At 36.1% G+C, this 18182-nt stretch overlaps 1 protein-coding gene across 1 annotated transcript in view; it reads left to right on the top strand.

The window, feature by feature from the left end:
- The window catches only part of JADE3 (jade family PHD finger 3), a 28337-nt gene extending 10654 nt beyond the window's left edge, over nucleotides 1-17683 (top strand). Inside the window, exons 3-11 of the mRNA XM_072412714.1 lie at nucleotides 419-510; nucleotides 3394-3551; nucleotides 3676-3866; nucleotides 5017-5228; nucleotides 5626-5793; nucleotides 7260-7376; nucleotides 8653-9126; nucleotides 10550-10667; nucleotides 12849-17683. Of these exons, the coding sequence (XP_072268815.1) occupies nucleotides 419-510; nucleotides 3394-3551; nucleotides 3676-3866; nucleotides 5017-5228; nucleotides 5626-5793; nucleotides 7260-7376; nucleotides 8653-9126; nucleotides 10550-10667; nucleotides 12849-13723 (2405 nt within the window). The 3' untranslated portion in view covers nucleotides 13724-17683. The remainder of the gene's footprint in view (nucleotides 1-418; nucleotides 511-3393; nucleotides 3552-3675; nucleotides 3867-5016; nucleotides 5229-5625; nucleotides 5794-7259; nucleotides 7377-8652; nucleotides 9127-10549; nucleotides 10668-12848) is intronic.
- The last annotated feature ends 499 nt before the right edge of the window (nucleotides 17684-18182 follow it).

The raw sequence follows: 18182 nt of genomic DNA, 5'->3' as shown, positions 1-18182 counted from the left end.
TGTTTCAAACTTTATTATATTCAGGATATCTACTAGACCCTTGTTCGGACATATTTCTGTAAGTTACAGGTCTACAATTTACAAATACAAAAAAAAAAATTCATGAAAAACAGTGTACTGCTTTTGGTATAGAAATCCAGACATCAGTGAAACGCCCAGGAGGTTAAATACCGGTTTGTTACTTATTACTAATTACTGAATTACTGAATGTTATATCATAATGTGTGTGTGTTTTTTTTTTCTTTTTTTTTTTTGTGTAAACTGAGTTATGTGCTGCATTATCTATCACATTTCATTTATCAACTTTGGACTTTTCAGTATTTAAAGCCAAACTCTGCAGGTGCTTGTGTACAATATCTTTGTCCATCTGCTCAAAACAACTTCAATCACTGACTTTTTTTTTTTTTTTTTTTTATAGGTCCTTCAACTTCTTTTTCTTCTTGTTTCCAAGAATACAAGAACAGGAACAAGATTACATATGCAAATGATGAGGAGAAGAAATCTGCTGAGGTAAACCCTGGTGTATTGTAGTTTTATTTTTTTATTTTTTTTTCTTCACAATAATAGGGGGGTTGTCTTCCTCATACACCAATACTGGATTTTGCCAAAGATTCTTACAATAGTATTTTTATACCTTCTTCGCCTTTCCACCTGATGTCTGCTTTTATTCATCTACCACTACTATAGAAATCTTTCAGACTATACTGTGCATGTGCAGACATTAGTTGAGGAAATATACAAAGAAATTGTAAATGTTGTTGCAAGCCTTGATGGTGAGATCTAAGTAAATATGGAGATTTGGAGCCATTTCAGACCAAAAATTAATCAAATAAAAATCAGGGATCAGAAAATCTCAAAAAACTCAACTCTTAGATTGTAAGCTCTTTGGGGCAGGGTCCTCTCCTCCTGTGTCACTGTCTGTATCTGTCTGTCATTTGCAACCCCTTTCTAATGTACAGCGCTGCATAATATGTTGGTGCTTTATAAATAGTTTATTAATAATAACTACAAATGCTTGTATGATCAACACTGACCATGTTTGCCATACTTTTACTGTACTAGTTCTTTGCCTTTTGAAAATATGTAATGTGTAGAGGGGGTGATAACTTATTTTCAGGCCTCAAATGTACATTTTAGCGTGTGTGTAAAATAAAAATGTTGGGGTCGAGAGCCATAGTTTTTAAGACAAAAGGTAAGGTTATTGTAATGCAATACATTTATTAAAAAGGAGGTTTCTAAATTCATTTGCAGCAAATTGGAAAATATTGCCCAGTTTATTCTTTGAAAATGTAACCATTACGTTATTACCGGGAGCTGTTTGTTTTTCCAAATGAGAGCCTGTGGTCTTGTTAGCAGTGTGGAAAAAGAAATAAAAAAATTCCTAGTAATTTTGCAGTTTCAAGTGATTTGTTACCTGTGAACTATTAAATGACTTCTTCAACCAATTAGTGAATGTTCAAAGCCTATATATTTAGGATTTTGTTTAATATTCCATTGCCGCTTGGTGGTGCATCATGCCAAGTGTCAGACATGCCTGGGTGTTGGTGCAGCCAAGACTGGGACATCTGCCAAGAGCAGCTGTTATATCTCAGAGGACATCCTTGTGTCTTCGGAATGAAACTAATAAACCTGACATTTTATCTTCCTCTGCAACAGTATGCAACTGTCAGTTGTGTTTTTTTTTTTTTTCTAGCAAAAATTTAAATTTATTTTCTTTCCGCAGAATGTCTTATTCAAGGTGAATTACCCTACAACTGTGTGTAGAGTTTAGAGTTAAGAGACCATTAAAAATATAGTGCAAATGCAGGCTTTATGAGGATAGGGACAATTGGTCTGATCATTTAGTACTTTGAGGATAGAGTGCTAAATTTAAACCATTGCACTTCACAAAACTTTAGCATTACAGCGGTACTAAACATTAAAATAAAAAATTGCAAGCAGACACATTGTTAATTGCAGATAATGATGTCATGAGACTGCTGTACACATGCTGGATTTTTCGCCTTAGACAATCCGGACCGGTCGGGGCTTTTAATTTCCAACAGGTTCTTTAGGATCTGAGGCGCTACTTGCCAACAGTTGAAAGCTTTATGTGTATCGGTAATAAATTCACCAGACAGTATGTATTCCTGCTGAAATTTACTGTTCAGTTGTTTAAATCAAAAATGTTTGATGTGGCAATATTGCTGCTTTCAGTAACCAAAATAATTCATCTCAAATGGCATAAATGTGTTTGTATGTTGTTAAATCCCCAGTTAGAATCCCAGTGAAGGTACTTAGGAAGCACTACAAAGCTCTTTCCAAACCAATATTATTGTTGGACTTTGCTCTTCCCTGTTTTTAAAAAATAATTATATCAACGTATTACCATTATTCTTTTGTGGGAAAAATCGGATTTTCCAACCCTACCGGTCAGTGCCCTTCTCTAACTTCTCTAACTAATGACTCCTCAGAGGTAGGTCGCTTCTTTCAGCTCAGGCATGTCTAAAAACCCCAGTTTGTGCAAACATCACTTGTTGTTGAACATCCACTGTAAACAGCATATAGAAAACCTGTACAAATGTGTTATCACATCTAGGACAAACTTTAATGTACAAAATTCCTGTTTTTTTTATGCCAAAAATAAATTTTTACTTCCCATTTTGCTTGTCTTTGATGCTCTAAATTGTATTGCATCTGCATTAGGCTTGTCCTGCAGCTATTTCTGGGAACTCAAATTTATACTCGACCTGATGGGTGCCCCATTTCACTTACCTTACAGGTCTAATTTTTTTACTATATAAAACAATTTGACTTTAATGATTTGAACTATTTGGCTGGCTTATACTGTACTGTACTGTACTGTACTGTTTTGCTCTGCTCCCGGGGTAGTGATTGGTTTGTGTTTTCCCATGTAGTATAGTAATATATTACAATATTGTGCTGTATGTTTATACCTGAGAAATCTTGGTCTCTGTATTCTGATGTACCCTTCAACTTCCATATCTGTGTCCGTGCATAACAAACTTGTTTCCTGGGTGTTACACTTGAAAACGTAATCAATATATCAAAAAGAGAACTTGAGATTGGCAGCCTATGCATTTCCTGATTTTCTATAACAAAAGAAACAAAACATTATAGCTTGTAGATATATTTCTGTTAGGTGTCAAAGTAATGCATCTGATTCCTGTATAAGCAAAGTTGATATAACCAGTGTGTGGAAAATGAAAGAAGGACAATATAGGACAATATCAATATATGCTTTTTTTTCCCCAGCCTCCAGAAATCTACTCTGGGTGCTGGCTTTAGGAAATACCTGGTGGTTTTTTTTTTTGTTTTTTTGCAGTTGTCTAATTCTGTTTTTTTCCTATTGCTGTTTATGTATTAATACTTTGTTCATCTTTATTTTTGTAGGTATTCAGAAAAGACTTAATTAGTGCTATGAAGATTCCGGACTCCCAACATGTCAATCTAGATGAATATTATAATTTCACAGACACTTGGAAACAGGAGTGGGAGAAAGGTGTTCAAGTTCCAGCTAATCCAGATACCATCCCACAACCCTCTCTCAGGTCTGTGCAATTAACAGAAAGTTCAAATAGTATGCGTTTATTTCAAGCTAACAAAATAATTACATTTATGTAAATTTAGGATGCACCATACAACGGTGTGTACTTTTTTCTCTTTTAACTATAGGGTCATTGCTGATAAGGTTAAAGAGGTGCTCTACTCTCGTCCACGAAAGTACATCCACTGCTCAAGCCAGGAGCCAACTGAGCCAGGATATGTGAACATTTTGGAACTGGCAGAAAGCATGTGCCGATATGACCTTGATGACATGGACCTCTTTTGGCTTCAAGAGTGTAACCTTGAACTTGCAGATATGGGTATGTATGGTACACAAAGAATTTATTTCCCCAAAATTGTCCACCTGTATGACATATGAAATAGAAATACTTCACCACCAGCAAGTACAGGAAACACATCACCATTAACAAGTAAAAATAAAGTCAATTCCACTTGCCTCAATGTGTTAAAAGCTTGGTGTTAGGATTTTGACTGGAGCCCCACACCTACCTGTCCATTTTTTGTACTCTGCGGCTTCTTAAAAGTAAATAATGGTAAAGTCTGGGTATCCTTGTATCAGCGTTTATTTTTATTAGGGTAGATACACATGTACTTCCATCTGTGTCACTTTTCCATGCTGTTTGCTTACATGGATTTAGTTATGTGAAATTTGTATTACCTTCCTCATTTGGTAAAGTGCAGCTTCCCCTATATAGTGGGTACTAAATTGTACACACCTTTTGCCTATTTGGAAACAGTGGTTGCTTTTTTCTTATTGTAGTTTTCTGCTTATCTTTTTTTTTTCCCCCATTACCATTACCATTAATTTTTCATTCAGGCCTAAGGTTTTCTTTTTTTTACTTCATATCTATTGCCTGCCTTGGTTGTCAGTTTGTGTCTCTATGCTTCTCATATGCTAACACCTCTTGAGGGACACTGGATGCTAGGAGTCAAACTTATTTCATGTTGATAAATAGTAACTTGGTTATAAATATGGTACTTCTCTGGCCTCTGAGCCTCTTATTAGTTACATATTTTTCCACTTCCAGCATAGACCTGCCGTATGCATACTTTGGTTATTATATTACATGTTGATGATTATTATTTTTCTTCACCTCATAGCTGAAAAGATTTATGACAATTATGTACCATCTTTGTTTTTACACTGTAGTAATCATTTGAGCAGATTTGTAAAAAAAGGTAATAATAATGTCATGAATGGATGTTATCAACAGCTTAAGAATGGTTATGGTCTTTAAATGTTATAAAGGGGTAAGAGATTCATGCCCATGTGTGGCAAACATTATACTAGGTACAGAATACTCATGTAGACTAGTATGCTCTATGTATTGCACATCTCTGTTCTTTGAAAAGTGTTATTTACATACAGTTTAGAATTTTTGATTAATCTTTCACCCTTTTTGTTTTTTTGACTGAGCAACAAAGTAATCCTTTTTCTTTTTACCACAGGTTGCACTCCACTGGATGAGAACACTATGGAGAAGACCTTAGAAGTATTTGAACGTCATTGCCATGAAAACATGAACCATGCAATAGAGACAGAAGAGGGTCTGGGCATAGAGTATGATGAGGATGTCATCTGTGATGTGTGCCGCTCCCCTGATAGTGAGGAAGGCAATGAAATGGTGTTTTGTGATAGTTGCAACATCTGCGTGCATCAGGTAATTTCAGAGGCGACACAAAATTTATTAAAACAATGTGTAGTAGCTTAAAATTTTATATGGTACCTAAATACTAAACTTAAAAAGCTTTACCACATTGTGCCCTAGATAAGTTCTTAAGTCCTTTCAACAGATTGTTCCTGATGACCTCACATGCATAGGGGTAAATCAGTATTTCTTAAAAATGATTTAGGGACCTGTGTGAATAAATTTTTTTGAGACTGGACAACAGGTTAAGGGAAAAACTGAAGATCTACATTTGTTAATTTATTTTAAATGAAGAAAGTGCTGCCTTTTGTAATGAAAAAAAAAATCCATACATTGCAGAACAAATGCAGCTAAACCAACTGTTGGTTTAAATTCAGCTGCTATATGACTTATTTTCCTCTCTTTAAAGGCATGTTATGGCATCCTAAAGGTCCCAGAAGGAAGCTGGCTTTGTCGAACGTGTGTTTTAGGGATTCACCCTCAGTGTATTTTGTGCCCGAAAAGAGGTGGAGCTATGAAAGCCACCAGAACTGGTACGAAATGGGCCCATGTAAGCTGTGCACTATGGATACCGGAGGTAATAAATAGTCTATTCTCTGTTTTTTAACCATGTATATTTCACTGCTGTTGACAGGTTCAGAACCACTTAGTATTATGATACCCTAGTAATTACCATTATCAATTTATATTTGGAGTGAAAATCATTTATTGGCAAGTTAAATAGGTTAGAAAGCATTGCATTTATTTTCATTGGGTGTAAAGCCTGAGGAGAAGGCCTAATTCATAAGTTTTCACAGCACACTTCTGTCTATTTTCAGAGATAAAGTAAATAGGGCAAATATACAATACCACAATAATTCATCGGTCCACATTTCAGACATATTCTATTTGATTAAGGTCTTGTGGAGGACATTTTGAAAACTGGGAACTTGTCATGTTCAAGAAACAAATTTGAGATGATTTAGGCTTTTTGACATGATGAGACACATCAGACCAAGCAATATGTTTCCAGTCTTTTCTTGTCCAGTTTTAGAGAGCACATGTTAATTGTAGCTCTGGCAGAAGTGGCATTCAGTGTGATCTTTGCTGCTGCAGCCCGTTTGCTTCAAGGTTAGATGTGTTGTGTCTTTAGAGGTATTCTTCTGCATGCCTTGTTAGCAAAGCATGGTTATTTTAATTATTGTCAGCTTTCTAGCAGCTCAAAGCAGTTTGGACATTCTCCTCAGGCATCATAAAGCATGTTTGCCCAGAGAACTGCCATTTACTTGATATTTTCTTTTCTATGACCATTTTCTGTTAACCCAAGTAATGGTTGTGCATGAAAATCCCAGCAGATTAATAGTTTCTGAAATACTCAGACCAGTCTGCCATGCACCAACAGCTGTGCCATATTCAGTCACTACCATACTTTCCTCCATTCTGATGCTTGGTTTGAACTTTAGCAGGTTGTCTTGAAAATGTCTGCATGTTTAAATGCGTTAATATAGCTGATTATTTTTGCATTAGAAACAGTTGAACAAGTGTACTTAATAGTAGCCTGTGAATGTGTACTCGGATAGTGCGAGTCTGCCTTGACTGTACAGCCCACTGAAAACTGTTGACAATGTGTCGGAGAGAAAAGGCCATATCCCCTTCTGCCAAAACAACCCACTATGATGAGAGTTAGGATATGAGATACTTACCTGCTTTGGAACTTAGCAGACCTCATCTAGAGCCCTGTTACACCAATCCCATGGCCCTTTAAAATACTTTTCTTATCCCGTAATGTGTGTTCTCTACAATTTGCTGCCTAAGCTTGATACAGAACTCCATTTCATGGGTTAGTTTAGTGTTTGTGGGGAGTGAAGCAATGTACCTAATTTTAATTGTGTAATTTAGGGTAACTTTTTCATTTGTTGCACATGAAAACTGTTTCAAAAGAATATCTAGATATAAAACAAGTTTTCATGATGGTTTTTAGATACAGTTTCAATACAGTTGTGATTTTAATATTGCTTTGTAGATCTTCTCTATGGTATAAAAGCGTATTTGTTCTTTTTCCAGGTTAGCATCGCTTGCCCTGAAAGAATGGAACCAATTACTAAGGTGTCTCACATCCCTCCAAGTCGCTGGGCATTGGTCTGCAGTCTCTGTAAACTGAAGACTGGCGCATGTATACAAGTAAGATGATGTGTCTGTAATGTCTATGCTATGAAACTCCCCCCTCGTATTTGAGTTCATGAATTTATCTGATAAAAATCCTGTGCTTTTTAACTGCCAGATTTCAATTAAGATTATCATTGGTGAGAACCATATTTTAGAGTCCATAAATAGATCCATAGTTATAGACAAATCAAAACTAAGCTTTTAAAGAACCCAACTTCTGGAAAGCAAAGTTGTTGTTTTTTTTATCAATTTATTGATCAGCACCTAACAATGTAATTATTTTACTACTACTACAAACAATCTCCACTGTGCACAAAATAGCCTATTGGTGATAACCATAAACACTGTTCGAATGCAGTTTTTATGTATCAAAGTTTATATAAAAAAAAACATACATTTCTGTGTAAAAAAAAAAAAGTTCAGTTGGATTTGGGATTTAAAGTGGGACTAAAACTGAAAAAAAATGTATGACCAGGGGAGTCAATAAAAGCAGAAGGGACAGGCAATACATAAAATTGTCTGGCTGATCATAATTTTGTATTTACAATTACCCATCCTATTTGTTGCGGGCACCACTGCTTTCATCTGGTCCTCTTTTGGGTGGTGGTTCTTCAGGGAGTTTGTTCAGTTCCAGGAGCTGGAATACCTGGCATATCCCATAATCCTACACAGAGCTGCATATTTACAGCTCAGTGTACTTTATAAAACAGACTGTCAATGCCTGTCCTTTCTGCAATAAAAATAATAATAAAAATTTATAGTTCTGCTAGAAGTGTGTAGAATGGTTATGGTGCATGTGAACCTTTTGCTATTGCTCTGTGTTGCCATTTGGGAAATTCCTCATTACTTTGTCAGTCAGAGATGGCAGAAAGAGGAAATTCCACAAACAGACAGAAATAAGTTATATACAAAAAAAGTTTTTTTTTTTTTACCCACCTGCTTCTTTTCAGCCTCTTTTTACTTATTCTACCTAAATAGAGCGGTCAGTCAAATATGAAGGCTGAATTGTGGTGCAGTAATGTGTTCTGCTGCTTAGGTAAATGAAGAAATCTGTTAAGGCTGAGCTATGTGGCTAGCAGAATTTACAGCAAAGATAATGGGATCCTGCTTCTGTGTTTGAAAGAGGTAGACAAATAGAAATAATCTTCTGGGATTACATTTACATGGTAACATCTATGATAGTTTAATGAATGGGTTTACATCTAATATGAATGTATTTCTAGCTAGTGCTGTTTAAGCTACTTAATTGCCATATAAGTCATTGACAGTATTTTTTTTTTTTGTTTATCAGTGCTCAGTTAAGAGCTGCATAACAGCATTTCATGTCACTTGCGCCTTTGAACACAGTCTGGACATGAAGACAATTTTAGATGAAGGAGATGAAGTCAAGTTCAAGTCCTACTGCTTAAAGCACAGCAAGAACAAGCACTGCTCTGAAGGGGACCAAGAAGATACTCCCAAACCAATCATTGAAAATAGGCAAAGTGAGAGTGAGAAAACAAGCCTGCGTGCCCAGAAGCTGAAGGAGTTGGAGGAAGAATTTTACACTATGGTAAACGTGGATGCTGTGGCAGCTGAACTCGGCCTGCCCAAACTCACTGTGGACTTGATTTACTCTTTTTGGCTGCTAAAACGTAAAAGTAACTTCAACAAACCATTGGTACCTCCTAAAGAAGAGGAGCAGAATGGCTTGTTACAACCCAAGGAGGACAGCATCCACACAAGAATGAGAATGTTCATGCACCTTAGGCAAGATCTAGAGCGAGTGAGTCTAGTTTTTACATTTAAAACTTTTTTATACAGTATTATACATATAGTTTCATATTAAAGTTATTAAAAAATCAATTTAATGTCTCCTCTGAGAATAATTTTGTGAAAAGCTTAAAAGTGATCAGGTTGTATATTGTTTGTATCTTCCAGTCCAGGTGATTACTTTTTCTCCAATTTTTTCTTTTGTAAGGTAAAAGGGTTAGAACAGATGTTCTTATCTTTCCACACACCCTCAATATATAAATGCAAGTTTATGTCCTTTTGTTGCTGTCTCTTGCTTTCTTTTTGGCACAGTCTATATGTCAGGTTATGAGTGAACCAAAGCAATTCACGCTGCCCTTTTCTTTATATAGTGCATGCACATTTTCCCCATGTTTCGCCCCCATTCCATTTCTTTCTATTAGAACAAGGTGTTTTGTAGTCCAAATCTAGTTCAAGCAACATGGGCTGATACTGCCAATCCATCCAAAAATACATTACAATTTATTGTACTGCAGAGTGTTGTCATTCCATGGCAGACAGGGATTGCTAGGTTAAACATGTTTAGGGCGTTTGGCTGGTTTTGCAATCATCAGTGAATTGGCTTATTGAAATGGATGTTTTCATTTCCTATCTTTTTACTCTTACACTGATTTATATTAGAGTTTTTAAATACTTCTAAAGACGCATGTATGGCCACAGGAATAGGCAGTAAATTCAGTCACTATGTGATGTAGAAGTCTCATAATATATACAAAAACTTATTTTACCTCTCATTAATGAGCATTATCCTCTGTCTTTCTGTCTTTATTTTAAGGAATAAACTGGAACTAAACCTAAATATTAACCTGCAACCAGGCAGATCTTTTGTTGACAGACGATCTCCCTTTTGCTGTAAAATAACATTGCTTTTTAATTTCATTCACCTGCCCCTGCTTAAATATGGAGGTCAGCTTTGGGCTTCCAGCACAGACTCTGCACAGAATGAAGCCATTCTACAGTATTCTGTGCATGTCCTTGCATAACAGCCATTCTCATAGGAACCCCCCTACAGACATGCTGACTGAGGCCAGATCACACATCGCAGCATGTCTTATAGCTTTATATCATCACGTCTGAAACTGCAGCATTAAAATAGCCGGAGGAAATGCAAAGGTAAACATGATTTTTCAAATATATTTGAGTGTAACACCTTAGCCTTCACACAATTGAAGGATGTCAATAAATTGAAGTCCACTTTAGAAAGAGGCATTTAAGGGGGCTTTGATCCATATACTTAAACTGGGCAAAGTTGATTTATGTAAGTTCGTTGTTTCTGATGAAGTGGTCTTGCTTTATATGGATAGACCAAGTTATAGTTCTCTGAATTTATAGTTAAAAATGTAATAATATTTATAATTTGATGGAAAGCGTTACTTTTTTTTCTTCCTATTTAACAGGTTAGGAATTTGTGCTACATGGTAAATAGAAGAGAGAAGCTGAAACTTTCACACAGCAAAATCCATGAACAAATCTTCAATCTTGAAGTACAACTTGTCAATAAAGAGTTAGCTGCAGGTAACCTACTTTTCACAAAGACATTATTGAGGCTGAATGAGATGAGTGAAGAGTGGAAATTTAAACGTTAATGTGTTAAATAGAATAATTATTTATAATTTCTGCAGTCTATCTTTGCTTTCATATACTTACAATAGTGGTTTGTGAATACAAGTGGCTGTTTTATCATTCTATGCGAGTTGGAGATGGGCAAATGTGCTTTAATTTGCTTAAAAGGCATTAAGTGAACTTTAATAAACATATAGAGAATTGCATTTCAAAGTGTGGTGTAGCAATTTATGTGTACAGTTAATGTGCTTTCACTTGGTATGTTTAAGTATTGTAATTTACAGCATCATTGAACTACGTGATTAACGGGAGTACAGCTTGTTACAGTTATATGTATAGGAGCATGCATGCCGTGTATCCTGGTGGTAGTAGCATAAAGTGAAAGCACTTTACATATAAATTTCCACAGAATTTTTAGTGAATTTCTCCGTATGTTCATTCATGTCATGGCTTTCCATTACAGTAAAATAGTTTTTCTTTTTACAACTACATCCTTTCCATCTCTTCTGATGTAACCTTTATTTTAATATTTAAGCAGGACAGGTCATTTAATTTACATAGCAATGGAGGGAGCTTTGCCTAAAATGCGGCCAAACTTCCACTGTAACTAATGACGAAATGGCTTTTGTAACATTTTCCTCAAAAAGGCTTTACATTTTTGCTTTTGTGTCGGAGTTATAAAATACATCTGTCATTAATTGATCATAATTTGGCATAATCATAAAAACAACAAATACAAAAGCATAACTTGGCATAACTATCTAATAGCAGCACCTGCACATATTTTTGGTTGGTTCAAAACCCTGGGGCCTCCTGCATGCAAATCACTACTGTGTGTGTGACCCATATGGGTTATTGCACAGCAGCAACTGTTGTGTTTGCAAGTGGAGGCAGATTATGGCATGCAGATGCTAGAGGATGGGGAAAGTTGTTTTAGTTCTCAGCGCAGGCTGTTGGGTATAAATGATAAATTTGATGCTGCTTAATGTACAAGCACATCAAGTAAAATCATGTGTGTTCATCTCTTAAGAAGTTTTTAATCCTGAAAACACTCCCCTTCTTTTGCAATGCAAACCAATATGCATCAGACCTCCTGAGAGCAAAGGTGCTTTGGGTTGCTCATGCGTGTTCCAGAAGGAACTCCAAACTTCAACTTTTTCTTTTCTTCTCTTGTTCAAGACAAAAAAATCTAGGCTTTAAATGAAAAAAATCAATACTCCTATTAATCTACTTGTCTTCCTCATTTAAGATTATTTTCTTACCTTGACTGCAAAAAATTAAAACTGATTGTACAGCACAATTACCACTTTTAGATTTTTCCATTCAGGTCCAAAGGCCAAAGTGCAATGAACCATAGCGACTAAAACCCTAAGTTCAACCTCACGGCTCCACATTCCATCCAAAACAGGAAAAAATAACTGCTTGAGTCTCCTTGCTCTTTAACCCTAATAAATATTACAAGCTTATTGAGTCAATTTACTGGGGTATACCACAACTGAATTGTGCATTTTTTGGCAGATGTAATATATGCAGCACATAACGGGGGTATAACGGGCTTCCAATGCTATTCAAAAAAAGTGATTATACAAGTTTAATGTATAGCACTCTGTCACTGAAGAATCCATAATTCCGAAAAAATCTTCAGCACAATTTATGACTCTACATAGAAGATGCTTCTCTCCAAAAAATACTCAGATGAGCTGTTGGTAGTAAAACTAAATGCACTTTATCTTCATTGCCTCAGAGGTATCGCCATCTGCGCTTTTACACTTACCTGCCCACATGTCCTAACCACCTGGGGCTTACTTGAACTTGATATTGTGCCTGTGACTTTCTGTAACCTTAGAGGAAGTTATTAATATGCACATTTGTCCATTTCTTCGTCTTAATGGTCAATCTGATCCAATGACTGTATTTTAATTTGGAGATAAGTGCAGTTATCTATGCTGTGACCGCAAATTGTGTAGAGGCCTTTTTGGGATTTTGTTTCTTCAGAAAGACAGTGCTATATATTGAACTTTTTTTTTATAGATCCATATCATAACCTTATTTAGCACCACTACATCTAAATGGGTATTATTTTGTTTATATTTCACTGGAGTATTTGTCTAATACGTATTTTCTTTTCTTTAGGGCAACCTTTATCAAGTGCACTGGAAAATACACTGTTCTACCCTCCTCCTAGAATTACATTAAAGTTAAAAATGCCAAAATGCACGCCTGGAGACTGTAAAAACAGGTCTGTAAAAACTGGAAGCCGGTTGGGACATCTGGAAAAGAATAATCGTTCTTCACATAGCAGTAACCGAGGACTACAGAAACGATCATCTGATCACAGCACCAAATACTACACCAGGCATGCCCCAGAGCAAATAAACAACGGACTGCTTGGTGTAAACAACTCACAGTTAGATTCTCAGGCTCCAGGTTCCCAACAGTTTAGGAGCTCAGGTAAACCTTTGTCACTACAAGCTGTAATCCATGGACAATCATCAAATGGAAGTGGGAAAGTTCAGCTTGAACATTTGAGGTCCAGTAAATCTAACGGACTTTTGCATTCTGGTAGGGACAAATCCCAAAGGGACAACTCAAGCCAAACTCTTCACAGTCAAGAGTCTTTAAGTCATTTCACTAGCCCGCGTAGCTTTAGGAAATCCAGTTTAGACCATTTTAGTAGGTCATTCAAAGAGGCAACAAATAGCTTAGTTAGGACGATGGAAGATCTTCAGGGTTGTGAAAAACCTCAAAGGAGACAATCTGCAAAAGATCGCTCGTGGAACAAAGCGCCTCTTGAATGTCCACCATCTGTAACTCCTTACCAAGATAATGATGGATATTGTCCTGACCTGGAGCTAAGTGACTCTGAAGCTGAAAGTGATGAAAATAAGGACCACATACGAGTACGAAGAAGCAACCCAAGTCATGAAAGCCCTGGCAGAGACTCAAACAAACACAGTCGTAGTAAGAGCAAAAAGAACATCATTCCACACAGTTCAGGCCAAAGGTGATACTGCAGTGTCTGTAGAAGAGACATTTATTTGTACTAGTGCATATCTAAATGCCAAAGGTGGGTCTGTGAACCCCCAGTGGAATACAGAGAGAACTAACATTTTTATTAGTTTTATTTAAAATTTGTTTTTTTGTTTGTTTGTTTATTTCTGGAAATGTAAAAAACATCAACAAGAACAAACATTATTTGATCAGTTCAGCCAGATGATTAATATGCACAAATATCCTACAGATTTTTATATTCTTTGTACCAGCCAAATGTTCATACAGAACTCGGAATACATATTTGTTGCCTAATTTATGTGGCTAAAAGCCCTGTATAATGATATTAATATGCTTTTTAGTTATCCTATTCCGTGGGTGAAAGCACTAAGTGCTTCTGTAAATATCTTTCTTTCAGACTGTGGTTTTTAAGGCCTATGTACAAAAATTGCTCGTTGTGCAATGAACCTGTAAATATTTTACCAAGACAAGTGAGGCCAACATCCAAATGTTGTTTACATTCATAAATGGTAGCTATATATTATGCATCATCATCAGGTACACAGAAGACAGGAGCATAGCATGGGATTAATGCATGAAAAATTATCCTCAAGATCCAAAAAATGACACTGAATATTTTTTATAGCATCAAACACTACAATATTTTATGTTTACAGAACAAGCCTGATTCAATCAAATTACGTGGCTGCTATTTTATCAGCCTATAAACTATCTATTTCTCGACAAATTATTGTTACCACAATGCAGTATTTTACATATTTGGTCAGGTGTATGATAATTGTCATGTTTGGGTACTACCTGTGATCCTTCCGATGTTCATAATTCAGTGCTAAGCCTTTAAAGAATGTACAGCATAACTCTACCTATCAGGTGTGACTTCCTATCCTCTTGGCTTGGAGCAAAGATTCCTATCCCTAACCCTGCACTTGTTAAGATAAATATATAATAAGATTAAATATTTTGCTTCTAGGCTTCTCTCACTGTAATTTCAATGAGAAGTAAAAAAGCAGATTATTCCACACCTAATGGATTTGGTTTTGCTGTCTCTTCAGATTGCTTCCATTGGCCTTGAGATCAAGTATCTACCAGGTTATGGACTCCTCCACAAAGGCCGCTGGGGCTTCATCTTTGCTTTAAATGTCAATACTGGGTCTAGTTTTACCTCCTATAGTGATGGCTACCGGGTGTTAAAGTAGTATGCATTGTCAGGGCTTTTTGTTGTCCCCCTTTTCATTTTCTAGGCAGTGCAGTTCTAGCAATCTGTAGGTTTACCACCAGTGGTAGATTTAGAAATAGTCAACAGAAATCGGAATACAATAAATCCCTGCTCTGTGTTCAGACACAGGGTAAATAATTGTATACATCAATAAACCAAAATATAACCCCCCAACAGTGTCCACAACTTTATTAATGGATACAACTTACTATCATCATATTTTAGGTACATTTCAAGATCAGTTTAATATGCCACATGGATAAAACCATAAAGCCCTTAAATAGCTAATAAACAATAAGAACATAATATTTTCCTAATATCGTCTTGTGTTTAAAGTGCATTGTATGATCTAATAATCTCTCTAATCAGTAGTGTCCCGTATATAACCAAAATATTACTATACAATGTATTGTCCATACATTTTCATATTTGTAATTTACGGCTTTCCGTAAAAATAGCATAGTGTCCCCTCTTTGGAGGTGTCCTTAGATGTCCCGGATCCTCTGAGAGACCATTTATGGTTGTATTGAGCCCAGCCAGCCTGTTCAGTCTTCCCCTGAAGCTTTACAAAATATTTTTTTTCTTAGGTCTTTAATGATTTTCTATCTATTTAGTCCAATGTTTTAGTTTACTTAAAACCTGGTGATGTTTATATGTATCTCTGGATAAAAGTAGCAGACACTATGGGAGGTTATATAATATTTAAGCAATGGATTGAAGAATGAAGCAGATCAAGCTGTCCTCTTGGCTTTGGTAATCTTATTAGCTAGTCCCAGTCGCCCTGCTTCATCTGTAGTATTCTTTTGACCTTGGGTCTTCTTTTCTGCAATTATTATTGTTCTTCCCTAAATATATAGTGATTGCAAAATTTAAAGTTAAGTGCTTTGCACATGTAAATGGCAAAGCAACAGGTTCATATAACTAATGCTTTTACTTATCTTTGCCACTTATTTTGCCCATGAAAATTAGGAGAATTGGCCCTGTATGAGCTCCAAGACATTTGAATTGGAGTTTACAAAGAAACGTTTTGCTACATAATTCTAGCAGAGATGACTGTGATTTGTCATTTTGGCAATCGGTGCTGCATTTGTGGGAGGGAATCGGTCACCTGATCTTCTTACCATAAATCAACAGGTGTTTACTTTTGCTTCAGTTAACAGGTTTACTCAAAGCACACCATATCAAACTATAATCTGATCTGGTCTGCCATGCTTCTATTTAAAGCTAAAAATTGAACCATGTATTGTTTTTCTATTTTCATTGTAGTTTTGCAACGGTGATACTAATATTGTAGAATTATTTAATCACAGACATGCAAAGATGTAAATTATGGACATACCAGCAATTTTAGGGTCTAATAGTGATTGATGGGGTGGGGCTAAATAAACTTTGGAATAAAAGAAGATATAAAGAATAAATTTGCTTCTTTAATGGTTTACAAAGTTTAGTCAAGAAGCAATAGATAAGGCATATTTATAAGATTAAAAATATCCAGTTATTATAATTCCCCACTAACCAAAAAGAGTCAAACTAAAGCAGCAATCACATCTCTGTTAGAAGGGAAACCTTACAGCCTCTAAAACATGCCAGATTGTCATTTTGGTTATCTTTGAAATTCATTTATATAACAGCTTTGTTTGGATTTCCCATAATTTTGGTATGGCTCCCTTATTTTTGGGGTTATTTGGACCTTCCATTAGGTGCCTTTGAGGCCCTTTCCTGTTAGTTGCGATGGGCAAATTCATTGTGCTTCTTTATCCTTATTCTGCTGGTTGCTTTTCTTACAGTTCATCTGATTGAGGGTGAACATTGCATGTATCATCACTGCTCAACAAATATAGAGAGATACTTCCCATGATAATTTAAAAAAGTATTTTGGAGTACATGTAATCTGAGATTGTGTATGTATACTGACAATTTTATTCTGTGTTTCCCAACAACCCAGACAGAGGTTAGGTGCTACATTCTGCCCAATGTGTTTGTCCTCTCATTCATTTGTTTTGGGCAGCAAAGCTTACTTATTACACAGTATTAAAAGCATTGCAGTAAGGCAATATAATTATACAGGGGCTTCCAATACACCAATGCAGATGATAAAATATACCTGTAGATTTTGTTTCTGACACTGCACATTACATTAGTGCATTGCAGTGCATTTTAATGAAAGAAATTTGTGGAGGTTCGTTTTAGTGTGATTCATAATGAATGGCACCTCGATGCACCAATGAATTACTGCATTCATTTGAATGGTCCCTACATTTGTTGTCTAACTTTGTTCTCATATTGGCTTGTTTGGCAATAAAAATCCAATCTAGTCTTTCAGTGTCACAAGAATAAGTCTTGATGTGTTTTTTATATGCACTGTGCAAGTTCTGCTCCGGTTTATCCTTGCAGTGATAGAGAATGAAATATATTTTCTGAACAGTGTTACACTGGTGCTATCTATGAACTATGGGTTATATTGCTTGAAGTTAACCTCTCTGCATTTCATTCCATGTGAACACTAGTTTCTGCTTTAACACTTGTAAATCATGTATGTTGTTTTGTTGCAGTTAATGAAGGAGCTTTCCTTGTGTCCATCAAATGGTGAACATCCCCTGTTCCTTTATGCTTTTACTTTGTCTGTGTTTTTACATATATAAATATGTATATATTCGAATTTTCAAAAACGGACTGAGCCTTTTCTGATGTCCTGGTTTTACAAAAACTTTTTCATTAAATTAAGTATTCGGCAACCTGATTATTTTGTGTTTGGAGTTATTTTTATTATTAATAATAAACAGGATTTATATAGTGCCAACATATTGCGCAGGGCTATATATTAGGGGATTTAAATGACAGACAGTGACACAGGAGGAGGAGAGGACCCTGCCCTGAAGAGCTCACAACTTAGAAGGTGGGGGAAGAATCACACAATGGGAGGGAAAATAATGGAGTGATAGGAAGTAGTGAGGGTTTTAAAAGACAGAGGAAGATGGGTAGGCAAGTTTGAAATTATAGGATTTAAGTGCTCTTTTGAATGAGCAGAAAGTAGAAGCAAGCTGAATAGGACGTGGAAGACCATTCCAGGAAGTTGGGTCAACTCCAGAAAAGTCTTCGAGCTCTGTGTGTGATGAGGTTATGAGTGAGGAAGTCAGTAGTAGGTCATTGGAGGAGCGAAGAGAGCGGCTAGGGGGGTATTTTACTGAGGTCAGGTAAGTAGGACAAGAACTATTGAGTGATTTGAAGGCAAAGCACAG

Source organism: Pyxicephalus adspersus, chromosome 1, assembly GCF_032062135.1.
Source record: "Pyxicephalus adspersus chromosome 1, UCB_Pads_2.0, whole genome shotgun sequence".
Lineage (NCBI taxonomy): Eukaryota > Metazoa > Chordata > Amphibia > Anura > Pyxicephalidae > Pyxicephalus > Pyxicephalus adspersus.
The sequence above is the reverse complement of the archived record's forward strand: the minus strand, read 5'-3'. Positions and strand labels throughout refer to the sequence as shown.